A 26930-nucleotide genomic window follows, 5' to 3' on the forward strand; every position below is an offset into this window, starting at 1 on the left:
AACAAATAGAGGATTGAGCAGTACAGGATCGGGATTTTAAAAAAAGAACAAAAAGAGGATTAAAACGTACAAGATCGGAATTAAAAGAGAGAGAACAAGTAGTACAGGATCTTGTAGGGATATAAAAAAAAGGGAACAAATAGTGGGTTGAGTAGTACAGGATTGGGATTAAAAAAAAGAACAAGAAGAGGATTAAAAAGTAAAGGATCGGGATTAAAAAGAGAGAACAAATAGAGGATTAAGCAGTACAGGATCGGGATTAAAAAAGACAGAACAAATAGAGGATTAAGCAGTACAGGATCTTGTAGGGATATAAACAAGAGAGAACAAATAGATGATTAAGCAGTACAGGATTGGGATTAAAAGTACCTAAATAGAGGATTAAGAAGTACAGGATCGGGATTAAAAGTATCCAAATAGAGGATTTAGCAGTACAGGATCGGGATTAAAAGTATCCAAATAGAGGATTTAGCAGTACAGGATCGGGATTAAAAGTATCCAAATAGAGGAATAAGCAGTACAGGATCGGGAATAAAATTATCCAAATAGAGGATTAGACAGTACAGGATCGGTATTAAAAGTATCCAAATAGAGGATTAATCAGTACAGGATCGGGATTAAAATTATCCAAATAGAGGATTAAGCAGTACAAGATCGGTATTAAAATTCCCAGCTCTATTCATATAAATTTAAGCGGCATAAACTACTAGATAATTATCAAGGGGTTGATGTCTATAAAATTACTTTAAGTACCTGATCTCCTCTGCTCTCTTCCTGGTTGGATTACCCTCCTTCTCCTCCTCCCCCAACATGATCAGTTTCTCTGTCTCCAGGACGAAATCCAGGTATACCAGCAGATCAGTCTGATACAGTGTCACTGTCAGGGGTTAAACTTAGGAGAGAAATGTGTTTCTCTTTGAAAATGGGAGTTTATTGATTGAGGTGAAAACGGAAACAGCAGAGAAAATTGACAGAATTAAACACTTTGACCTAGAAAAACGACGATATTCTCCACATTATTGATCAGATAAATGTTTAATGAATACCGTTGAACGGAGAGGGTCGAATTTCAAAAAAGAAATGGGATTGAGATATAAAATGATTATATTAAACTTCTAGTTAGGACCCCTGAAACCATGCCTGGTTTTTCTCTAGATATCTCCTGAACTCCTGCTCCCAGGATATGTTCCTGTTCTCTTTCCCCTCCCCCTGGTTTTCCTGCTCAACTGCATCCCTTAGAAACCCGTTCAAATCTCTGGGAGGGCGGGACAATCCTTTCTAATAAAAATGTTGTGAAGTACATGAAAGTTTAGTTTTACATTCAGATGAGAACCAGAAAACTTTGGAATTTGAGACTTCAGTTAATGAACATGAAACATGACAAATGTGCAGTGTAAACAGACCAATTTAATTAAATAATATACTTATTACAAGTGTATTGTTTTGATGTCGTCTTCTTGTTCCACACTTTTCTGGTTCTCAATGTATATATAGACTGTATTTTCAGAAACTTTTAAATACAAGGCATTCTAATGAATTCTGAATTTCACGGACAAGAACATATCTTCAAGAAAATGGGTTTAGTAAAATTTAATCATAAAGTTCTGTGGAATTCTTCACTCTAAATTTCGAAATAAACAATTGCTTATTTTGTATCAAAAGTATTCAACTTTTGCTGCCAAATAAGCAATTGTTTTGTTTAGGAAAAGCGACTTTTTGCACCCGAATAGAAGAAATTTTTTGCCACTCATTTGACAACCAGTCAACTATTGCTGCCACATAAGTGATTTATTATTTTGAAATTTAAATTGTTATTTGTATGAGATTGAAGAGGAATATATCATTCCACTGTTTTAACTTTAGGAGAATTTGAGAAAAGAGATTTAAATCTTTTTATCAATTCAACTACAATGAGAACCAGAAAATAGTGCCGAATTCTCGTCGTCTTCTTCGTCCTTTATAGGCAAAGAGAATAGAATATATATTAGAGTGGAATTTAGACAATCCCTCGGTATGAATTTTGTCAGTCCCTTTCAACCTAAAAGGGAGTTCAAAGTGTACAAATCATGTAAATGTTCACAAATTATATGCAATAGAGTACAGTAATACAGTATGTTCCCTAGACTATCCATTTCAATTTAGAATTTTATTAAGCTGTTAAATAAACTTTAAAAAATGAATTTGGTGAATGAAAAACATCATTTGATTTATAGTTATAACGGAAAATCATCGTTTGTAAAGTCAAATGATAGTCTATGTGAAATGATCATTGGTCAATTATGAAACCAGCCTATTTCATAATTTGGTTTTCTTTTAACATTAATTTTAGATTTTCTATAAAATGATGGTCCAGGACCCAAAAGGTTATATAGCACAAATATATGAAGTACACATGCACTATGGAAATAGTACAACAAAATGGCCGTTTTACACTTTTTTCTGATATATATTCTATTCTCTTTGTTTATAGGGACTGTAAGCATATTGTCTAGCAAGGATGGAAATGCATCCAAACAATTGATCTAAATGGAGTTTTTTTTTGGAAATCCCCAGTAAAAAGAAGATTAAAAATTGTGGAATACGTTTAAATAAACATTTGCATAGAAGGTTCTTTTCAGTATTCTGTACGTATTTTGGCTTTGAAATAATCGAAAAGGACTTGGGACGCTCTGGATTTCTAAAAATGTGCTCGAAACTTGTTTTTAATCTTCCTGACAGAAACAATCTCAAGAACTGACGAGGGTCAACCCAGACCGAAATATATTTTCAATAAATGTGGTAACATCTACTTTTTTTTACTCTACAGAGGTTTAGTCCATCACCATCACCGAATTATTTTAAATCATTATCATTTATACAGAGCGTTCCATATCAAATACAGGGTGTCCCAATAAACATGGGAATTCAGTGACGAATTCGATATCATCTTTTCCAATAATTCTTTGATTTAGTATAGAGATACCAACCAAGAAAGCTGTAATCTGTAAGAGTTTCGTCTGCTATGCTCACATTTTGTGTGTTTATGTTTTGACTGTATACGGTTGTACTTTGTAAAACAAAAAATTGCAGTATAAAAACAGAGGAAACTTGTCCGTCTTCACTGTTCATCTTGCGGAGACATTATAGACACATCTTTACAGCCATTTACAGTTTTCATTAAATAAACTCTAACAGGCATAATGTTTGGCTTTTGAAATTAGGATATATTACAATGCTAAACCATAACTAAGATGATATCGAATTCGTCACTGAATTCCCATGGTTTTGGGACACCCTGTAAGATAATCTCCAAGATTTAACGTCAAATACAAACATAATACTCGAAAAACCTACCATTTTCTCCATGCACATTTTTATATTGGCCTTTATAATTATTTTAAATGATTCATTCTTTTTGAAATTTTTTGGTTAATTTAAAGCTATAAACGATCTTATGATAAGTTGCAACAATAACAAATTGCACAAATTCTTTGCCAAATTTTTAAATTATAATGAAGAATAAAGAACAACGTTTTTGGTGCTCGCGGTACCTGTCCTGGGAAGCAAAGATTGTTTCCCATCTCGTAGATCATCTGCGGAGAAATCTGCAAAATTTAAAAATAAATTTAAATGTCGTCTTTCATAGAAAGATATGACTAACTTGATGGTTTCGGCAAACCCTTTAAAATTTCTTGAAGGAAAGCTGGATTTTGAAAATATTTAACTTTACCTTTAACTTAAAATTCCCAATAATATATATTATATTATATCATATTAATCAAAATTCAGTATTATATGAGCATTGAGCATGCATACTTGAAACATAAAGAGCGTCCCATATTATATTATCTCCAAGCTTTTACGCCAAAAAAAACTTACATAATACTCGAAAAATCTGGTATTTTCTGCAAGAAAATTTTTATATTAGCCTTTATACATTGTTTTCAATGATTAATTCTTTGTAAATTTTCTTATCAGTCCCTTAAATCTCAGTGTAAAGGTATAAACGATCTAATATAATGTAGGACTGTAAGATACAAAAATCTGCAATTGTATGATTTCGAATAATCAAAAAAAGCAAAATAAATCAAATCAAATCAAATCAACCTACGCCTAGTTATGTGACAGAAAAATGATCTGAATTGATTTCAATATTTTTAAAAGTTAAAAAAATTCTCCTTTATTGATGTGTTAATTAGTATATAATATATACCTTTATCTTAATCGCAGAGAACAAGCTGATCGTTAAAAAACAGACATACTAGTTATACAAATCTGAAATTAATGATTTTATTTTTAAATTCATAAAAATTCTCACTGTGTTTAAGAAATGTCTCGTTTATAGTAAAGTTTATATAAAACTGTAAATACTAAATGTAAAGTGCTGACACAAAGACACTATTAAATCTGAACGTAAACAATTATACAAAACCCCCATATGTTTGCTAAAATATATTATATCATTTGTGCAAAAACTTTACTGAACTTTTTATAGTTTTTTTTCTGGCGTTTAATTCCATGTTTATGTTTCTATCTGAAAACTGCCTGAATCCCCCTTGAACTGCCTGAATCATACTGCCTGTGAGTGTTCAGAAGAATATGATGCTTGACTAAACATGGTAGATGAAGGCTTTATATTCAGGTATATACCTTGGATAGGGACTGCAGGATATATTTTAGTAAAATGTATCATATTTCGTCCCCCCCCCCCTTCCCCCCAACTCAACTTCTTTCCCTCTGTTTATCCTTTTTCATAAAAATCTTCCCCAGCTAAAAAATTTTATTCTATTAAGTAAATCTTTCATATTGTATTTAGTAAATTTCAAGTAATTTTTATTCAAATTTAAATTTCATTAAAATTTCTCTCAAAATGTTATAATTTAGGTTCTATTGCCCTATGCTGCAAAATTTTGATGTTTAAAAAGCTTCAAACTGAAGTTATTTGCGCGAGTTGTCAGTAAAGTTAAAACAATTTTCCGTCTTTTATGGTTAAATAACAACAATTCAACACACAATTTGATTTAAATCTAAATTCTAATACTGTGTGAAGTCCCTAAACTTGTTTTTAACATATACACTACCTAGCACACCTGTATGGTGTAACAATTATGAATATAATATTTGATAAATATTCAAATCCAAGCCCGCCAAAATGAAAGAGTTCAAAATTCACCAAAAATCTTAACTTATTTATCTAAAATGACACATTAAAATAGGTTTAACGTATTCTGTCCTCTCTAGAATAAAGCGTAAGACTGAGCAATTTATCCTTTCTCTCGCGAAATGCATTTAAATGCATTTTCAGGATACAAGACCTGCGCCTGAGTTACCTATGCATGTTGCAGTTATGACGTCATAGTACTCTACCTGTAGTGTAACCCTATAGTCAGTTCTTTACTTAATATACTTCATATTTTCCTTGCTTTCTTGTTCATCCTTTTTTACACCTTTATAAAGTAACTTCAACCCCTCCTTTTCATCTTATTTTTTTTATAAAATTTCGAGTTTTCCTCCGTTTATACCATTTAAACATTTATTTTTTTTCTCTCAATAATTTCTCCAAAGCCGGCCCTGTCCTTTTTGACTCCATAATTGATGATCTTTTCCTACTCTTGTTCTTAATTATTAAATTATTAAAGACTTGTCGGGTTATATAGAACGTTATTTTGCTTTGTAAATTAATTGTTTTGTCCGTTCATGATGAATAATAGGTGAATTAACCCTGATTTAATGGCAAATTTTATGGTAGATCGCGTACTGATTTCATTGCGATATGGTTAAGGGTTTAGAATAATGTTATTTTTTTTGTAATGTAATTTTTGTTTTCTTCTGTTGATATTTATAACTAGAACTAGGACAGTCTGTATACTGAGGTTTGCTGAATCTATTCTACTTCACTGTTAAAAATACCTAAAACCCGAATTTTATGTTGACTTTTTTGTACTAATTTATTATTTTGTTTTCGTATTTCATATAAACTTGTTTGTACTATAAAATAATTATCATTTTTTAATGGATTCAGCCATTATAGTTTGCGTGCGGGAAGAGCCATGTGTATAATTGTGTAAACTATGTACGTGCGGGAAGAGCCATGTGTATAATTGTGTAACCTATGTACGTGTGGGAAGAGCCATGTGTATAATTGTGTAACCTATGTACGTGTATGGGACCTTTGAACGTGTGCAACCTATGTACGTGTGTAACCTATGCACGTGTGTAACCTATGTACGTGTGTAACCTATGTACGTGTGTAACCTATGCACGTGTGGGACCTACGAAACATTTGGAATGCAAGGACGACATGATAGAAATCTTACTTTCATTTGATATTGTCATAATTAATTTTGTTTTAATTAACATTTTGAAAACCTACTTTTAAATGAAATGGGTTTGTGTACACGGCATAGTTACTAGCTGTGTTTCATGTTCTTTGGAATATTTAAAATTACAACTTTATCTTAAAGTTCGTTTTTTATTTCTTATGTCTTTTGGGGGTCGCTGTATCGAGTTAATATATTCCTATATAGATTTGAAATAGATATTTTAACAGTGTAACTATGGCTAAAGATAAGAAAGCAGAGTGTTTACTATTTGCATACAATACAATCTGCTCCAATAGTCCATCCATACTATATTGTTCATATTGTAATAAAAATGAATGACTTGTACCTTGTAAATTGTTTGAGATTAACAATTTAAAAGTTTAAAATATCTTAATTTATCACTTTGAAGTTAGCAGCTTGTATTCATAATATGTTTTTTTAATACTATCAAATGTAAAAAGATTATTTTAAATTACTATTGGGACACCTTGTATGTATTGTATGTATATGATAAAACCAGGTTAACAGGTTAAACGTGAATGAATAATGCATTGAGTCATGCTTTACAATCTTGTAGTTTCAGTCAGCTGTTCTTTAAATAAACCACAAAAATAAAATTTTAAAACTTTGGGACGGTATGTTTTCCGGTTTATAAAAAGGATTAACAGATTTTTTAAAAATTGTGACAAAGTTGCTACATAAAGCTCGGTGCATTACAATTTAAACCTGGTGGAGACCCTCTTAAACGGAAACCCTATAAATACGTATGATCGTATATATATATAAACGTATTTTTAGGTTTGGAATACATAAAAATACGTTTTTTCCATATGTATGACATACCTGTTTACGTAACAATTTCCTTGGTAAAAATATGTGTTTGATATCCGTAAAAATGCGTATATGACAAACGTAAAAATGCGCATGTAAAAAACTTAAAAATTCCAATGAATCAGGAATTTTTAGGGTTTTCCTTTACGTAGATTTAGGTTTGAAAAATCCTAATAATTATGAATTTTTGGAATTTATAGGTTTTACCTATACGTAAAAATACGTATTTTTAAAGCATCCATCTAAATCAACATTGATACATACATTTTGTCTGTTTCTTCGGGAATTAATTGTTTATTATTTTTTATATTTCATACACTTACCATTATACCTGTTCTAAGATGTCAAAGCATAACTTCTATATATCAAAAAATCGCGAACTTACTGCCATTGATTCTAATTCTAATGAAAACATCAATTTACTCTAAAATGATAGAAAGTTTGAAATATTGTATTTGCCAAAATGTTTCTAACATAGCAATTCTTTAAAAAATCATAAAATATTTTTTAATACTAACTTAAAAAAATGCATTTTTGTGCAGTTGATGTTTCGTGAATATATGACACCAAAAAAATAGGCGGCATCACACTTTTCAACTCTAAAAAATACTATTTTTAAGTAAAGAAAAACCGAAAACTACGTAAAAACTTGTAAAATAAAAACATTACATGGCATGAAATTTACGAAAATATACGTATTTTTAGGTTAGCATCAAACTTTTAAACTCTAAAAAAATACTATTTTTAAGTAAATAACACACACAAAAAATACGTAAAAATACGCAAAATATAACTTAAATAAAAATTAAGAAAAATTGCTTGGTATGAAATTTACGAAAATATACGCATTTTTAGGCTTGCATCAAACTGCCCAAAAAATACAGTTTTTTAAGTAAAGTAAAAAAACGAAAAATAGGTAAAAATACGTAAAATAAAAGCCTAAACCTTTAAAAAAATCACTTGGTAAAAAGTATTTATTCGTAAAAATACGTTTCTGAAAATCTAAGCACTTAAAAATCGCTTGGTATGATGAATACGTAAATATACGTAAATATACGCAAAAAGTTGAGCATACGAAAATTTACTTAAATAAATATAACTAAAAATACGTATACCCATATGGAGGCTTTGGTATTTTTAGGTTTTTGAGCTAGTAGGGGCCAGGGGGTGTATATCTTTTATACTTGCATGATGCAAAAGTAAACAGTACCATCACTTTTAATGGCGGATTTGGTGTCTCGATCTTTATAAACTACTAGCTTAGGAACCCATGTGTTGCCCAGGGTACTCATAGTTACTCCAACTGTTTACCCGCAATCCGCATAGCTTAGTCATATAAATTACGATTTTGCTATTTTTCCCGGTCCACTTAACTTAGAATCTCAAAAAGCTAAGAACACTTACGTTGTTCTCCCGAGTTCACCAATCAAAATTTGAGGCGAATCGGTCCAGGGTTTCCTGAGTTAGGATCGGACAAAACCAGACAGAATCAAAGACAAACAGAGATTACAACTTTATAAATATAGATGCAATACTAGCCTGGGAACCCAGCTTTCCCTGGAAACTAAACTTTTACTAAACAAGCCAAACCATTAAATTTAAAATCAGGAGATTAAATACAAAATGAGAATAAAAATTCGACGTGATAAAGGAAGTAGAAGATAAAATATAGATTTTTAAATATCAACATTTTAAATGTTTGAAGCAGGGAACAATAGTCTAATTATTTATTTAAAAAACAGTGGAATATATTGTATAAAGTATATGAATTGATATTTTGTTGCTAAACGCTATAAAGAGATTTTTAACTACTTGTTAAAGAGCTACAAACACAAAGACGCTACTTAAAAACAATATAGTAGCAGCACACGTTAAAATCCTACTTTTAGAACAATATAGGAGCAGCACACTCACAGATGCTTTTACTGAAGCTAGTTTTATAACACCATAGAAGCAGAACAACCAAAGAAACTACTTTTCAAACATATTAGAAATAAAATACAAAAACATTATATTGAACTTTCTTGCAAATGACAGTTAATATCCATTATCCATAAAAAACATAAATTATGAAAAAACCATTATACATTATATCAAACGTATAACACATAATTAACTAAACCGATAGAAAGTGTAATCAGTTAAGTAAAGAATAATGTGACAAAAAAATAATGACTGCAACTGTTGAATTTTGATCAAAGTTAAGAAGGTTAAAAAAATTTGATTTGCTAGATTTAAAAGCCAGCAAAATAATAAGTTCTTTCAGGAGTTTAAGCAAAGAAGTAATGTGTATTTTGAGTTTTCCATTTTTACTTTTATCTTGTATATTTTGTGATGATACCATAACACAAAATATTATTGATTTGTTTGATTCACTTTTCACGATTTTTCTTCTAAAAACAAAGGATACAAACTGCAGAGTATGTTATGAACTCGGAGGTGTAGACTGTAGAGAAGGGGAATAAACATTATACAATACATATTACATACATACATATTTTGGCGGATTTCCAGGTAAACTGTTTCGAAGACGACATTTTACACCGTTTACATTTACAGAGATTTTACACGCTAATTACAAGTATAAAGGACTAGAATATTGTTTTCATAAAGTATAACCCTTCCTTGCATTGGGACTATTAGTATGAACCTTCTTTGGTACCCACATAGAATGCCCAGAAAGAATGAGACTTCAGGGCCGACTGTACGGAATTTATACTGTCTGGAGTTTTCTTTGTGAATTATTCTGTATATGAAGGACTAGAAGATGGTGTGTACACTTTAAACCTCCCTTGGGAGTAAAAAGGACTATAAACCTCCCTTGGGAGTATAAAGGTCTAGAAGGTGTTTACACTATAAACCTTCCTTGGGAGTATAAATAACTAGACAGTGTTTACACTATAAACCTCCCTTGGGAGTATAAAGGTCTAAAAAATGTTTACACTATAAACCTTCCTTGGGAGTATAAAGGACTAGACAGTGTTTACACTATAAACCTCCCTTGGGAGTATAAAGGTCTCTAGAAGATGTTTACACTATAAACCTTCATTGGAATTATAAACCACCCTTGGGAGTATAAAGGTCTAGAAGGTGTTTACACTATACACATCCCTTGGGAGTATAAAGGTCTAGAAGATGTTTACACTATAATCCTCCCTTTGGAGTATAAAGGTCTAAAATATGTTTACACTAAAATCCTCCCTTGGGAGTATAAAGGAATAGAAGATGTTTACACTATAATAAACATCCCTCGGGAGTATAAAGGTCTAGAAGATGTTTACACTATAATCCTCCCTTTGGAGTATAAAGGACTAGAAGATGTTTACACTATAAACCTCCCTTGGGAGTATAAAGGACTAAAATATGTTTACACTATAATCCTCCCTTGGGAGTATAAAGGACTAGACAGTATGTTGAACAAATATGGAGTCTCCTTCACACTTCATATCTAGTCAAACCATCAGGGGGAGGACTGCAGGCAAATATGAAGATTTTATATTTTTATAAAAAAAATTTTTTCTAATTTAAACCGAAAGTTAAAAAATTTTTATTTATCTAATTAATGTTGACAATTTATTGAAAAATAATTTGAAATATACAGGCAAGATTAAAATGTTTACTAATCATCATCAAAATTAAGAAAACTTAATATGTTAAAATTTTACTAGATGTATTTAATTAATTTATATTTCAGAGAAAATTATAAAAATCAAATTACAGCTGAACATTTTGTAATTTTTTAATAATCTCAAAATCATATCTTTATAAATTTGTAAAAGCTCTTTGAAAATGGTATTCAAATTGTGAACAAATTGCTTTCTATCTGCCATTTGAAATTTGCAAAACTGTTTTCTTCATAAGTTTTTATCTACAAAAATCCCCCCGGGTTCTCAAGGGATCAATGATTAGAGACCCCCTCACATAACATTGTCCTCCACCCCTATATATTCATTCATATCCACCCTTCACCCTTGTTTTAGTAGAAGTACACATTTCCATTTTCTTTTTATCACTCATTTTTAGGATTCATCTCTAATTGGATGATACGATAGATCGATAAAAAGATGTCACCGTGGTTGTAATTTCTAGTGGTTCTGAATCGTCACCAAGCACCTGATTGAACCCTGATTGGATCAGACACTACCAGAAAGATGAAACTTAACGGTGCCTTCGTTTCCATTTAAACTTTCTATTTTTCGTAATTTGAAGAGATTATTTAGATTTTGGGGCCTTTTGGTATCAATTTTAAACACAAGATTCAAATTCTATTTATATCCGTCGTTGATTACTAGAAGTGAAATGAAATGTGTAACTGTATTAGTTTCACGTGAATTCGAATTTTACTAACAAACATTTTGAAATGAACAGTTGTTCTGACTTTCAATGAAAGAAGAGGCAAGCTCTATTCACAAAGATACCCTTTAAACCTTTATATGATGAGAGTAATGTTGCAGATTTTCTATAATTACAAAGTTCTGACTAAAAAATAAGCAATAATAATAATAAAGCAAAAAATAATTGAATCTTTGCCAAAAACTCTAAATTTTCTTATCCCTATACAATCTTTGCAACCTCATGATATAAACCTTTAACATATGTTATATTATATTATATGGAAGAAGACATTCACAATCATACATCAATTGTCAAGCTTCGTGGGACACTCTGTATATGTATTTAACCGAGACTATTCGATCTCGAATTCATAATTTGAAATATTTTGTGGTAAAGTGATTCATAATTCCTATGCAAGTCACTTCAGATTTAACAAAGGAGCTTTATATGGTCAGAGGCCGAATTTGAAGAATTTGAGCCGCGGTTTAAATTTGAGACGTGGCTCATGTGGTTGGTTCCGCTTAAAATTGTATTCAATGTTTCAAGATTTAAGCCCGCGCTCAATTAAAACTGGTTTTTAGCGGATTTGAGACGCGGCTCAAATTTATTAAAATGAAGGAAAACTTTAAAATTACTTTAATTAATTTAAAATGTTTTCCGCAGAATTTAAAAGTTTTAACGTAAAGCTTTAGCAACATATTTTAAAAGGATTTCTTTGCACTTCAATTTCACTCATTTGTAAATACTTTTCATTGAATTTTTGTTTTTAAAAAAAACATTTTTTTCTTAGATTGAATATTTTTTATTCATAAAAATTGGGAAACAAAAAGGTAAAGAACAAAATAAAACTATAACAGTTCAAGAACTGTGTCCAGTTTTCTCTGGAACAAAAACGAATTCGATCACGTCACAGAAGAATTTCATAGAATCCAGTATAGATTATAAACCTTCAGATGAAAGTAATATCGTAATTCGTAATATCGAAACTTCACTTATAAAAGCAAAATTTTTACTTATTGTTTGTTTAACGTTGAAAAAAAGAAAATGAGTAAAAAGTAAACTATAGAATGGCCTGGAAGTGCTGCATGAGGCACTTGAAGATAATTTGTTATGTCGTCTTCCTATTCTAAAGTTTTCTGGTTATCACTTTCGTAAAATTAAATAATTACTCGTCAAAACGGTAATCCTTATATTTTTGCACCCAGCATTTATTTCATATTTAAAACTCTGAACTTTGATTGATAAAATAATCTCTAAGTTTTCTACAAGGGTTGGCCAGGTATTCCCTGAATAAGAGAAATTATGTTCCATAAATATCAAATATCAAAATAATTAAAAAAGAATGATCGATATTTTTTAGTTAACTATTCGTAATATTGAGCAACTGTAAAAGTTAACTTTAAAGCAGAACCATGATTAGATGCGGCTAGAATAAATATCGCCTTCCAAATTCATTTCTCCAAAAAAATTGTGAAAAGACAAAAACTTTTTCTCAAACCAACTTTTTGATTTAAACATTATCATTATTGCATAAATGAACAGAAATATAAAGTTTATTTTAGAAAATATTAAAGTTATTTTAGAATTTTGTTGCTAAACAATACATACAATTTTCTGTACATGATCTAACCTGTTCATATTTTCACTTTATTCTGCCGACCACTAATTTGATGTAAACAATTTGAATACTTCAGACAATTGGTCAAAGCTGGTTCCTAAGTTATGATCGGACATACAGAGTTACCCACAAAGGATTCGAGACTTCAGAGACGACTGTACAGAATTTTACTGTCTATTTTCTTATATTTACGATTCTCTGCAACTGTAAACTGGTTTTTTTCGTTGCCATGTCAATAAATATTCCATTAAAAGACAATATAAAAGGCAGAAGACTTAATGTAACCTTGTAATCTTCATATTTTATGAGATTCAGGTCGTCTTTACAGTGTCATCCTTTATAGATAACCCTGTACAAAACAAACAGATAAATATTATCTACTTTATTTGTGTTTAGATATGCAGTACTAATAAAATCATGGTGTTTTGTACTCTATATCTAACATATTTATATCATAATTCGTAATGCGTCATATCAGATTTCTACCTAAAAACTACTGCAATACAAAAAACCTACCTTTGTACTACATGCAACTTGCTATTTATGCTCGCGATCAATAAAATTAAAATTCTAAAACTTTTATAGAAAATAATTTATTAATAAAAATTTATTTTTTATCACAATCTCAAAATGAGATTATTTATACACCAGGATAAGCATTAAGCAAAAACTGCTGTACAAGCAGTACACAGGGAATGTACAAAAACTGTAGAGAGATCATAAAGTGATAAAATTTATTAGGGTAACATTTTGTTCATATTGCAAACTTTTCGAGAATTTTGGAAAATAAATGGTTTAAAAAACATATTTAATGAAAACGGTGTCTTTGTTTTTGAATTGTTATTTAACAATAAAGCGTTTTTTTATATGGAAAATTGATTTCCCAACAAAAGTTCATACTTGAACAAAACATCAATGTTTCATTATTTCATCAATTGAGAATCCGTTGGATTTAGGTGTTTTGTTCTGCATTGAATGATTTTTATCCATATACATGTAATCACTGAAATTCATAGGCGCCATATTGGTTCCATGGATCATATTTGGCGGGTAATTCGAAAATCCCGCAAAGTTTTGTGAACTTCTGGCCGGCGAGGATGCTCTACTGCCAAATTTCTGTTTAGAAGCTGCTGTCAGAAGACGAATTTGGAATGGAAGTTTAGAATCAGCACCAAGTCCTGAAAAACAATAAAATATTAAAAAATGANGGGGGGTGTTATTTTGTTTATTTTATTTTTTATTTGTTTTACCTGTAACATCCACATCTGAATCTGTATCAGAATCCCGAAGTTCTGAACCATTGGACTCGTACGAGGACTTCCTAGAACTGGAGCTCGGAGTCATAATTTCCGGAATACGACCGGGGTTCTCACAGATTGCATGGGTCAACTTATGTCTGCGCAGGTCACAGTTACGCCTGAACACCTTCTTACACTGGTTGCACTCGTAGGGTTTGTGATCCGTGTGTGTGAGTAAATGTGTTTTCAGGTTGGATCTCTGGTTAAAACTCCGTTGGCAAACTGGACATTTATGGGGGGATTCCTCCATATGCAAAATCTTATGAACAGCCAGGGTTCGGGATTGACAGAAGCCTTTTCCACACTCAGTGCACTTGAACGGTTTCTCTTTGGAATGAATGTATCTGTGATCTCTCAAATGATCCTGTCTTCGAAACGCTTTCCCGCAAACATCGCAAGAATATGGCCGCTCGTCAGTGTGCGTTCTTTCATGAATGAGAAGATTGTAGGATTTTGTAAACTGTCGATCACAGAACTTACAGACAAACTGTTTTCTCGGCCTACTGCTTGGTCGAGACATCGGAGTCTTGAGGAGCCTGTGATTCATCTGCGGCGGAACCATGGTCCCCATCACGGAGAAGGTTGGAGAGTAGAGTTCAACCAGACTCTCTGTCGAGTGTCCAGACTGGAGATCAGTAGAACTTCCACTCAGATCAAACCCTCCTCCTGAACCCATAGCGCTGGAGGCTAACCGTGCAAAATCAAATCTATCTGGCATGGACGAGGAGCGTCTATGGTTGGACTGGTCCATGCTCTGGTCCATGGATGAGTCCCGGGAGAAGGACTGGAAGACCGGTTGGAAGGCCGAGGTGGTATGGTTTTCATATCTGCTCCGGTTCTGCTCCTGTTTGATTGGAGTACTGGTGTTGGGATCTAAGCTTGCCATGTTATGAGATCATGTGTAAGGGTTGAGGTTGAGGTAAGACTGGTTGCTAAACAGGAGCTAAGGGGAGCTGAGGTAGCCTGAAAAGAGAGTAATTTAGAGCTATAAAGTAGACTGGATGCCCAGGCCACCTTACAGGGTTAAACCGCTCATTAAATATTAAAAATAAAATTACAAAAAAAATTAAAATTCCGACACAGTGTCAATGAATTTTGAAAAAAGTTTGGAAATAAATTTTACAGTAAAGTTTCATCCCTGAATAAAGTAGCAAGTATATACTCAAGCCACTGTATGACCGTAGACCCATTCTTGAAAATTTCGGGAAATAGATCAAACCATTTATTATTTTTACGATAAACTTAGAAATAACTGTAATACAAATTCAAACATTTTTTTCAGAAATGTGGTTCAATGCCGTTTAATTTTAAATCTTCGGAATTTTTAAATTACGAAATTCAAGTATGCTATATAACCCAGGCTAAACCTACTTTGAATTTGAAATTGGTAGATGATTTTATATAATATGGTGAAAAGAGGGAAGGGTAGGTTTTTGTCGGCATTCTTTAACAATACACTCATTAATTTAAAAAGAAGCTGAGTATTAAATTATAATCTTAGACAAAGGTTTAAAGGGTACCGGTGTGAATCTGGAAATACACTCTATAAATGAAGGATCATTAAAGCTTTTTCTGCAGTCCCTTCAGGGCATTTAAAGGTTGAATATCATGGATAAGTGAAACAAATAAAACACAAAGTTAAATCTATTGAGCGGTGTTCGTAGCTCCCGTATTAAGATAAAATACCAATACGTCAAACTGTAACCGCAAACACTACTCCTATACCACTAATATATATGTCAAGTAAGATGATTTGAAAAAACTACCACAAACACTACTCCTATACCTCTAATATATATGTCAAGTAAGATGATTAAACAACTAATGAAGCTCAATTTGATCTTGTAGTGAAACAGTAATCACATTACTATGCATTTTCTGTAATTTTTATCTTAACAAATTGAATGTATAGTAAAGACCCATGTCCCATGTACCCTATATATCTTCAGTATAGCACACTACACAGAATATCTTGGTATCTGTACTCTGAACTATGTACTTCTAAAAATATTTTACCTTCTCTAATTCTTGAGGCAAATCCTTAAAAAGTTGTTGAAGATTTGAATTTATTTTTAGCAAATAATATCAAAATTTATGGGGATCTCAACTGTAGCTGGAGACTTCAACTCTTCATGGAACAGTGACTAAAGAAGCTGCAGATAAAGGTTAAGTGAGTGATCTGGAAGAGCTGTTTATAACTATAGATGAGCTATAACTTGAAGAACTGAAGAGCTAAAGCAATAAATGGAATGGAAGATCTGTTTGAGCTAGATGAGCATGAAGAACTAGAGGAGCTGTCTGAGCAAGAAAAACTAAGGAACTAGATCAGCTAGATTAGCTAGAAGTGGAGAGCATATGACTACTGGAACTGGTTGAACCAAGGGTAGTAGAGGAGTGGGTGGCCGGCACAAAGAAACTGTAGGAATGTGGGTGCTGGGCAGGGTGTATGTTGAGTAGGGGGAAAAAGAAGCAACTCTCTAAGTATATTTAAAAATAGACTACTAAATTCTCTTTTTGAAAATTACATTACAAAGTGTTATAAACCTAATTGCCATTCATGTAAAACTAATTAAATGTGTTTTAATATGCTTTGATATTTGTTGTGTACATGTCAGAAAATTACTTTAAACTCTAGTTATTCTAAAAAATGTATAAACTAATTTGCCTCAGATAAAATTTCTAATAGTTCTATTTAAATCTATTTAATTGAAATATTTTTTATCAATATTGAAATTAGGTGGAAAAATTAATCAAAACAGCCAAGAGCTATTTTCCACCTAATTGCTTTATACTTGTACTGATAAAACTCGTTCTGTTCACAGATACATGTATTTTTCAAATTGAAAGTATGAGTTTCCTTGACTGTAGGGGTTGGAATGCAATGATAGAAAGATAGAGAGAAAAATGAGTGTAAAGATGTTGGGTCTAGGTGGAGAGGGGGATAGATAGATAGATTGGCCTGGATATACAAGCCAAGCATCAGGTAGTAGACCTAGGGTAATACAGGGGTAATCAATGGATTAATGATGGATGGATTAAATCAATGGATTAATGATGGATGGATTAACTCAATGGATTAATGGTGGATTAATGCTGGATGGATTAACCCCAATGGATTAATGGTGGACGATTAATGGTGAGTGGATTAAATCAATGGATTAATGGGTGGTCGGACAAAATTAATGAATTAATGACGGATGGATATAATATCATGATGAATTAATGGGGGTTGGCTTAACTCGATGGATTAATGGTGTATGGATCAATTCAATGGATTAATGGCAAATGGATTAATCAACGGATTAATGGTGGATGGAAGAATTCAATGGATTAATGGTGAATGAATTAACTCAATAAATTAATAGGTGATGGATCAACTCATTGGATTGTTGATTGTTGAATCAAATAAATGGATTAATGATAGATGGATCAAAAGGACGGATTAACTAAATAAAATAATGGTGGATGGATTAACTAAACTGATTAATGGATGGACAGAGTAAATCAATAGATTAATGGATGATCGGATAAAACCAATGAATTAATTTCGGACGGATTAACTCAAGGGATTAATAAAATGTGAACGAATTAAATTTTTTTGTTTCAAAACCTGTCATTTTGTGGATTTTTGATAATCATCCTAATTCTTATCCTCTCCAGCTAGTCGTTAACATCTCCCTCCAACACTATAATTACATCTTGAAGGTCGGAACCCTTCAAACCAAACAAAATATCTTTATCATTATTAACATTGTAATTATTTATATTGAACTTAATCCATTAATATAGAAGAAAATTGGTTTCGTATTTTATGATGCGTATCCTATCATTATGATTTTTTTATTAATATTATCATTATCATCATTATTATTGTTATCATTATTATTATTATTATTATTATTATTATTATTATTATTTCAATGAGATTTATAATTTTTAATAATATAGTTGATCGAATAAACAAAGATTTACTTTATTTTGAATTGAGTTTGCAATTAGACAATTTCGCAGAAAAAATCTGATTTCTTTGTTTTCAGATTGATCAAGTTTTTAATTAGACATTTGTTCAAAATATTTAACCCTATCTTTGCTGGGGTACTTGAAAACCATACATCATTGGAAAGCGCTCGTGCTCTACTTTTAGAATCTGCAAAAAATTTGCAAATTTGCAAAAATTAAATTTTTTATCGCAAAATCAAGTTACATTGTAAAAATGTTTGCAAAAGAAAATTTGTCCAAAAAATGAAAAATTATACATTTTTGAAAAGCCCTTGACCATGCCATTTCAAATATGCAAAAATTTGTGCAAAATTTTAAATAACCTGATTTTTAATCAAGAAAAACTAAAAATGTGCAAATTTCCTTTGACAGGTTGTTTGCAAAAAATTTGCAATTTTTTTTCGCAAAACTTGTGCAATTCCTAAAGGCTTTCCAAAAAGCTAAATTATATTAAAATCTGACAAGTGGAAGTGGGTCAAAACAAAGATTTAGTTTGTTACAGGAAAAATCAGTCATTCAGGCAGTGTTCCTGAGGACTCAGGCAGTTCGTATTAAAGCCCGGTTTTAGGCCTAAAGGGAGGGATATGGGTATGTAAGAAAAGTCAGAAAATTTCAACAGCCTCAAACCAATACTTTTTGAGTTATGTAAAAAAAAACTACAGGGGGGTCAAATTGACCCCCCCCCCCCCCAGCAGGAATAGGGTTAAAGGAAGTGTTCGAGAGATACTGAAACTAAGTATATGCAGGCAAGTACGTTTTTTAGAGTACAGCGCCGACTTCTAAGCAATTTTTATAAGAAAAAGCAGACTATATATAAGACAAAACAGGAGAGTGTAAAAATGATATGTAAAGTAGAGCTTATCGATTTTCAAACCTTGATCTCGACATTCGAAATCTTCTATGACAGTTTCAAATTTGATATAAACTCTAAATAAAGACGACTTTTAGTCCTCTTTTCACTGTTATGACTGTTGTTTAATTAATTCTATCCTAAAATTAAGACCATGAATAATTTTACAAAATGAAAACAGTTTTACAGAAATAATATCAAAAACTTAACTTTTCCACCCCCTTATAACTACTCAATCCTTAAATCCCCCNTTAGACCGCGTCAATGGGTCTAAATTACGATTTAGGGGACAAATCAGAAAATTTAAGAAGAATGAATCATTTTGAAAAATTTAATAAGGCTAATAGAAATTTTTTCTTGCAGAAAATGCGAGATTTTTCGAGTATTATATGTGTATTTTGGCGTTTAAGATTGGAGAAAGTCTAATATGATATGGGACGCTCTGTAGATCTATGCTGTGCTGTATGAACGCATATGCTCAGTTAGCTACACAAGTCTGACAAATTATAAACATATTTCTTTGTTCATATTTTTCATCAAGATCTTTTATTTTAACAAATATTTCTAAGATATGGCATTTATTGATAAACATTTTATTTTTTTCAGAATCTTATTTTTTGAAAAATGATAATATTTTTTATATTATTACTTCCTGGATGTTTTGGATTTGAGGACGTTAAGTCTATAAAAGGTAATTTTAATTTTATTTATTTGACCCGAATTATTTTAAATCGGCTCAAATTAATTTAAAACTCTTTCTGCTTCATCTCTCGCCGTAGCTAAAGCTTTAAACTGTTGACCGATTCCAATTATTAATTCCAATTTTTAAAATTGCTATGTTGAAGTTTTTATAATTCAAACATGGAAAAGAATGTTAAAAGTTTCGGACAAACGTGTCTCAATTGTTTAGTATTTTATAGATTGATTGATTTAAAATTTGAATGTCGTCTTCTTTATTTTATCTCTTTGTTTAGCAAGGTTGGATATAAACAAGGATGGATCCTACAGTATTGTGGAAATACAGGTAAACATATTGAAGTTTTAACAGCGTACAGGGTTACCTACATAGAATGAGATATTGTGAAGACGACTTTAAAGTCCGTAACATAAACATTACTCTCTGAAGATATCTAATTTGGTCTTCAGTAACATTTAGCGTCCTGTTCTTTATAGCGTCTGTATGTGTACAGTTTGATCTAGTACTCATTTGTATGTAAAAAAGAGATAATTGAACTGCTATGCCGACGGGACCATAAATCGAAGAAGGAAGACTGAATGATATAAAAAGTTGTTTCATAAGTCTCATTCTTTGTGGGTAACCTATAGTCCACATCCTTAAATAATTAGCATAATTCTTCTATATATTTTTTTTATATGAAAATTACAATCAAAAATCATAATGATTTATTATAATTTGTTATAATTTATTGGAACAGATTTAGTAAGATACAAGGGTTTTATGTATTATCTAAATCCTATATCTTTGTAACCTGATGGTGTAAATCTTTGATATTTCAAACTATTTGATACAGGTCTTTGCATGGTTGCAGAGATATGAGGATTAGATTTTTTAGATTTTTCTATTTTCATTGGTGGATTGCAAAACTTTTTCATAATCCTAATGCAGTTTACATTTTTTAATAAGTTAAATATTTTGTATAAGGATAAGATTGAAGGGTCTAACTCCCTAGCAACCGCTGAGTACAAGAACGCTATAAACCAGACAGGATGGGCCTTCTTGGATATATCAACAAGTCAGAAATTCACGGATAAAAAACAGGCCAGTTTTTATTTTTTACTAAAACATGGAGGAATAATAGTTTGGAATCTATCTACAACAAAGCAACCTTATCTGCTTTTGATGTTGTTTTAAAACAAATATAGTTTTACCTTTTAATATACCTTTTAATATACCTTTTAATATACCTTTTAATATACCTTTTAATATACCTTTTAATATACCTTTTAATATACCTTTTAATATACCTTTTAATATACCTTTTAATATACCTTTTAATATACCTTTTAATATACCTTTTAATATACCTTTTAATATACCTTTTAATATACCTTTTAATATACCTTTTAATATACCTTTTAATATACCTTTTAATATACCTTTTAATATACCTTTTAATATACCTTTTAATATACCTTTTAATATACCTTTTAATATACCTTTTAATATACCTTTTAATATACCTTTTAATATACCTTTTAATATACCTTTTAATATACCTTNAGAGATATCGGAATTCATGTTCATTGGAGATATCGGAATTCATGTTCATTGGAGATACATGAATTTCTTAAATCTTAACTTTAAGGGATTGTAGACGTTAATTTAAGGGACATTTCCATTTATAGAGTGGCGTGTTATATCCTCATAAGGAACCATTGAAAGCTTTGAAGAATACAAGAGATATCCATCATTTTCTCTTTAACAATTCATTATCTTAAATATGTTTTTGCTATACGGTGACTTGTAGATATCTGCTTCAGAATCAAAGTGGGAAACTATGTCAGAATTTAACAATTGACAAGTTGGAAAAACTATATATCTTACAAATTATTGATGAGAAAAAGTGTAACCTAAGTCCAAAACTAAAGAACGAAAACTTTTGACTTAAATTTTAAGTTCATGGTTAAATGTCACTTCTGACTTAATTTAAACCTGAACTTTAACCGTGAGGTTAAATATTTAACCCTGCAGTGGTTAAATATTTAACTCGCCGAAATCGACGAGTTAAAATTTAAACACAGGGTTAAAATCTTGAAATCCTGCCTTTTCCCTATTTGTCTATTATTCAATCATCATTCAGCTGAGAAAGTGGCATTCAACTTTACGATATATTTAAAAGTGAAAACCTTGTTAAAGAAATTTCACGTTTTAGATTAATTAATTTTTGCATGTAAACCCAAAATACGGTTGTAACTCGAAATGTGTTTTGTTTTCGGTTACGTAATCAGCTGATTAGCGATGGTTACGTAATATTCTCCGTAAATCCTTTTCTCTGATTGGTTCAGATTTTCCCGGGAAATTCAAATTTAAAATTGAGAAAGTTTAATATTTAAGTAGCTATTCATTATTTTACAGAACTTTTAACCTCGAACTTAAAATTCGCGCATTCTTTAGTTTTAGACTCAGGGTAACATTGTGAATCTTTCTCTTTAAATGGAAGATCACTTGAAATTACAAAGAATGTCCCTTTTATTCCAACAGTCGTCTTCCAATTCCACAGCTTATTAATTTTTTTTTGGATGTGGAGGCTAAAAAAGAAAACATAACATATTGTTTTTTTTTCGTGTTTTTTTTTTTTTTTACATTTTTGCAAAGATAATCTTGTTTTCATGCAAACCTTATTTAGGATCAGGATCCCTGGACCAATTTCACAAAATTTGAATAAGTTGAATTTATTTAAATAAATTTATTCTATTTACTGCAGTTTAATGCACAATAAACTCAATGCATTTTCATCAACTCAATTCTATATATATATATATAGAGAGAGAGAGAGAGAGAGATTCAGGCATTTGATGCAACACGGACAATGGTAGGGACAGGGAGTATAAATAAAATCTGAGGGAAATCGTTCTTGAGAAACGCGGCGTGAATAAGGAAAATTGAAGATTTCGTAGAGAAATGTACAGATGTGAAGAATATAGCTGATTTCACAGAATCAAATCTTCAAGTAAATTAATTATTTCAAGTTTTCTTATTGATTTTTCTAAAAAGATTTCCATTCGTCTGTTTTCCAAAAGCTTGGATCGTGCTCTTGATAAAAATGAGTTTAAGTTTCGTGTAAAAATTTTTTCTAATTGACAAATATTATATGTTCAAGCCATTAGATATTGTTGTTATTTAATGGAGCCTTTTTAAAGGAAATATGCATAAATGCATGTTTCTATGATTTCTTATTAAAAATCACTTAAATTGTATGTCTGTCAACCCTTTCAGTTACCAATTGCCATTTCAAACCTTTTCCAGAAAATATATATCTTAAGGATTACAGGGGGGGGGGGGGGGGGGAAAACAGCTCTAAGCTATCCAAGATCTCCTGCTGTATTAGTTTTACAATATATTATTTAATGTTCTAACGATTGGTTAATATCTGTTATAATTATTACTGCAGTAAAATATTTGATTAGAAAATAAGAATGACGGATTATTCCAAATCTTAATATATGAAAGTTTTTCTAAAAAAGGGTCCATATATTTGAAATTAAACTATGAGAAACGAGAAAACGTCAAGGATTTAGCTTTAGGGATTTCAATAAAGTGAACACATTCCTGGAAAATGCTTTATCTGTTTGAGATTATAAATTCAATTTAAATGTTTTGTATTTAAAATTGAATCATTAAATGAAATTTTAAATTCAAAGTTTTAAGATCGATTTTTTAGCTGTGAAAAAAAAAAACAATTCTTAATTTTATTTAAAAAAAATATTAGCAGATCCTTCAAAAACTGATTTTGTAATCCTTATATCTTTTTGAGCTGATGGTTTGATATTTCCAAATTTGACAATTTGATTTATCAAAATTTTATTTTTCTAATAACCAATGTCTGCCCCAGTATTAAGTAGCAAAGATATAAGGATTAGAAAAAAAGCATTTATTAATTTAGTATTTAAAGTACAAAGAGAAACAAATTCTACGGAAGGGGGGGGGGGAAGAAAAGTTAAAGATGGTATTGATTTGTAGAAGATGTGAGGTACAACCCCATCACATAGTATTGTCTTGTAGAAGATGTGAGGTACAACACCATCACATAGTATTGTCTTGAAGAAGATGTGAGGTACAACACCATCACATAGTATTGTCTTGTAGAAGATGTGAGGTATAACTCCATCACATAGTATTGTCTTGTAGAAGATGTGAGGTTCAACACCATCACAGAGATAAACTTCGTACAGATGGTATTGTCTTATAGAAGATGTGAGGTACAACACCATCACATAGTATTGTCTTGTAGAAGATGTGAGGTACAACACCATCACAAAGATAAACTTGTTACAGATGGTATTGTCTTATAGAAGATGTGAGGTACAACACCATCACATAGTATTGTCTTGTAGAAGATGTGAGGTACAACACCATCACAGAGATAAACTTCGTACAGATGGTATTGTGTTGTAGAAGATGTGAGGTACAACACCATCACATAGTATTGTCTTGTAGAAGATGTGAGGTACTACACTATCACATAGTATTGTCTTGTAGAAGATGTGAGGTACAACACCATCACAAAGATTAACTTCTTACAGATGGTATTGTCTTATAGAAAATGTGAGGTACAATACCATCACATAGTATTGTCTTGTAGAAGATGTGAGGTACAACACCATCACAAAGATAAACTTCTTACAGATGGTATTGTCTTATAGAAAATGTGAGGTACAATACCATCACGTAGTATTGTCTTGTAGAAGATGTGAGGTACAACACCATCACAGAGATAAACTTCGTACAGATGGTATTGTCTTATAGAAGATTTGAGGTACAACCCCATCACATAGTTCCAGACTGCTATGACAAGTTGCATCAATTTTCAAGAATGGATCGACAAGTGTCGCAACTGTCGCTTTGGCCGTTGACTTTACCTCAACTGTTTTAGCAATAACTTTTCAGAACTAATTCTCAAGATTCTCATCGTTGCTACAATTCACTTTAGTAACTAGAGTTTCAAAAGTTGCATTAATTTTTAAGTCTTGGTCGACTTTAAAGGGTTGCAACATCTATTTTTATAAATAATTCGTATAATTCTACTCGATGCCATTTTTCGTAACTTGAGTTTCATTCTTTAGGCTTTTGGAGCTGGTTTTCTAGAAGGTGCACTGACAAGTGAACTACTGTACATGTACTATCAGAATACTATTGTGGGAAGATGTGATGGGAAGGAGCAACTGTGTGCTAGCATTGATAAGATAATAATTATTTTATTTACTTGATTTCCCTTCAACACGTTTATAACTAAATAATCCAATTATCTAAATAGATTAATTAACCCCGGACAAGATATTTAATACACCTTGTTGAATACCAAGAGAAGTTGAACCGCTTTTGCGTAGTTCAACCCCCTCTTATGTATAAGTTTTCAAGAAATCAATATATAGCTGATATATAGGAAAAAAAACTATGCAAAATGCAAATTAATTTAACTGTTGTTTAAAATCAAAAATTGAGTTTTACACTTGTCTTTAAAAACTACAGTTTTATGATTCTCACTGTAACATGTTGGTTACAAGTCTTAATCTGTCTTTTCAAGATGAATTGAGGGGTTTGTTAATATTTTTGGGATCACTTAGTAGATTTTTTTCGGGATTTGACCACTTCTATCTGATTTTGTCAGTGACATAGAACCGTTTTGTGCATTTAAAGAAAAGTTCTATTTTTTTAAACTAGTGAGTGGTTAGACGAGAGCTTAAAGTGGACTGAATCTAAGATAAAGCAGAGTTCTATTTATTTTAAACTAGTGGTTAGACGAGAGCTTAAAGTGAATTGAATCTAAGATAAAGCAGAGTTCTATTAATTTTAAACTAGTGCAGTGGTTGGACGAGAGCTTAAAGTGGACTGAATCTAAGATAAAACAGAGTTCTCATCGGAAAGGATACTGGCATCATGTTTCATTGTTTATGACACAGTTAACTGGTATAGCAGAGGGATATCATCATGTTATGAAAGGTATCATATGTTTATGAATCAGTTAACTGGTTTAGTAAAGGGATATCATCATGTTTGAAAGGTATCATCATAGATTAATAACAACACAGATAGAATACTTTTCAAGATTTAGAGTTTTTTTTTGTTCACAATAACCCAGAGGCAGAAGCCCACAGGAGTTCCGCGCAGACAGCGTTGAATTACAAGATAGAAAGAGAGCATGCGCTGCTTAAGCGGAACTACTTTGAACCTCTGCCTCAGAGTTACTGACGAATGATAAACCCCTAAATCTTACAAATACGACATCTAGTGTTCTATCTGCGTTGATATTAATCAATGTGTATCATGTTTATGACACAGTTAACTGGTTTAGTGGAGGGATATCATCATGTTATGAAAGGTATCATGTTTATTACTCAGTTAACTGGTTTAGTAGAGGGATATCATCATGTTATGAAAGGTATCATGTTTATGACTCAGTTAACTGGTTTAGTAGAGGGATATCATCATGTTATGAAAGGTATCATGTTTATGACCCAGTTAACTGGTTTAGTAGAGGGATATCATCATGTTATAAAGGGTATCAAGTGGAGAGATATCATTTGAACCTCCATAAACCAAAAATGTGGAATATTTTTAAAAATGAAAAATGTGATAATATGTTAATAATGTTTTTATACTTTAGATAAAAATAAGACCATAACCCTGAAAGATATTATTGTGATGAACGTATTTGGAGATTTGGAAGATCTAGAGTCAGCTCTAAATCCAACACAGCTTCCAAACAAGGTTTTAGGTTCGTACCTGACAAGTAATATTAAACAGACCTACAGATTAATTTAATTCCTCTTCCTGTTGTATTCCGGATTGTTTGGTATATGAGCGAACAGTCCCTTGAATCCAACAGGAAGCCAGATGAGGCAGTACATCCCGGACCGCTGCAGCGTAGACACAAGTCGCACTGCACATAGCCGTCCAGGGACCTGTGCTACATACCGTGCACAGACAGCTTACAGAGAGAACCTTTCTGAACGAG

General features: G+C 31.4%; 3 protein-coding genes across 4 annotated transcripts; 1 reads left to right on the forward strand and 2 right to left on the reverse strand.

Moving 5' to 3' along the window:
- Positions 1–11: 11 nt before the first annotated feature.
- LOC111712798 (uncharacterized) lies at positions 12–4259 on the reverse strand. The gene is made up of 4 exons (XM_023487527.1): positions 4193–4259; positions 3531–3584; positions 1141–1278; positions 12–863 (listed from the first exon to the last, which is right to left on the reverse strand). Exons 2-4 carry the CDS (start codon positions 3570–3572, stop codon positions 741–743), a joined length of 303 nt encoding a protein of 100 aa, XP_023343295.1. The 5' UTR covers positions 3573–3584; positions 4193–4259; the 3' UTR covers positions 12–740.
- A 9444-nt stretch (positions 4260–13703) lies between these two features.
- LOC111712800 (zinc finger protein 32) lies at positions 13704–16809 on the reverse strand. Its single transcript, XM_023487528.1, has 3 exons — positions 16401–16809; positions 14337–15347; positions 13704–14264 (listed from the first exon to the last, which is right to left on the reverse strand). The coding sequence occupies exons 2-3, from the start codon at positions 15268–15270 to the stop codon at positions 13999–14001; spliced, it is 1200 nt and encodes a 399-aa protein (XP_023343296.1). The 5' UTR covers positions 15271–15347; positions 16401–16809; the 3' UTR covers positions 13704–13998.
- Positions 16810–19834: 3025 nt separating this feature from the next.
- Positions 19835–26752, forward strand: LOC111712805 (putative phospholipase B-like 2). Of its 2 annotated transcripts, XM_023487531.1 has the most exons (6): positions 19835–19924; positions 20208–20257; positions 20897–21013; positions 25039–25158; positions 25780–25915; positions 26580–26752. In XM_023487531.1, the coding sequence occupies exons 1-6, from the start codon at positions 19858–19860 to the stop codon at positions 26735–26737; spliced, it is 648 nt and encodes a 215-aa protein (XP_023343299.1). In that variant the 5' UTR covers positions 19835–19857; the 3' UTR covers positions 26738–26752. The 2 variants fall into 2 exon arrangements, with proteins under 2 accessions (XP_023343299.1, XP_023343300.1); XM_023487532.1 differs by lacking the exon at positions 25039–25158.
- The last annotated feature ends 178 nt before the right edge of the window (positions 26753–26930 follow it).

The sequence above is a fragment of the Eurytemora carolleeae genome, unplaced genomic scaffold (assembly GCF_000591075.1).
Source record: "Eurytemora carolleeae unplaced genomic scaffold, Eaff_2.0 scaffold1328, whole genome shotgun sequence".
NCBI classification, from domain to species: domain Eukaryota; kingdom Metazoa; phylum Arthropoda; class Copepoda; order Calanoida; family Temoridae; genus Eurytemora; species Eurytemora carolleeae.

Excerpts from the sequence above, each read along its gene's own strand:
- LOC111712798 (XM_023487527.1), bottom strand. The coding sequence starts at position 3,572 with ATGATCTACGAGATGGGAAACAATCTTTGCTTCCCAGGACAG. Across the intron at positions 1,279-3,530 it reads ATCTTTGCTTCCCAGGACAG|AAAGGATTGTCCCGCCCTCC; the intron begins GTACCGCGAGCA and ends CATTTTTATTAG. Across the intron at positions 864-1,140 it reads GATATCTAGAGAAAAACCAG|ACTGATCTGCTGGTATACCT; the intron begins GCATGGTTTCAG and ends ACACTGTATCAG.
- LOC111712800 (XM_023487528.1), bottom strand. The coding sequence starts at position 15,270 with ATGGCAAGCTTAGATCCCAACACCAGTACTCCAATCAAACAGGAGCAG. Across the intron at positions 14,265-14,336 it reads TTCAGATGTGGATGTTACAG|GACTTGGTGCTGATTCTAAA; the intron begins GTAAAACAAATA and ends ATTGTTTTTCAG.
- LOC111712805 (XM_023487531.1), top strand. The coding sequence starts at position 19,858 with ATGATAATATTTTTTATATTATTACTTCCTGGATGTTTTGGATTTGAG. Across the intron at positions 20,258-20,896 it reads ACAGTATTGTGGAAATACAG|GATAAGATTGAAGGGTCTAA; the intron begins GTAAACATATTG and ends ATTTTGTATAAG. Across the intron at positions 21,014-25,038 it reads AATTCACGGATAAAAAACAG|GCTTTTGGAGCTGGTTTTCT; the intron begins GCCAGTTTTTAT and ends TTCATTCTTTAG.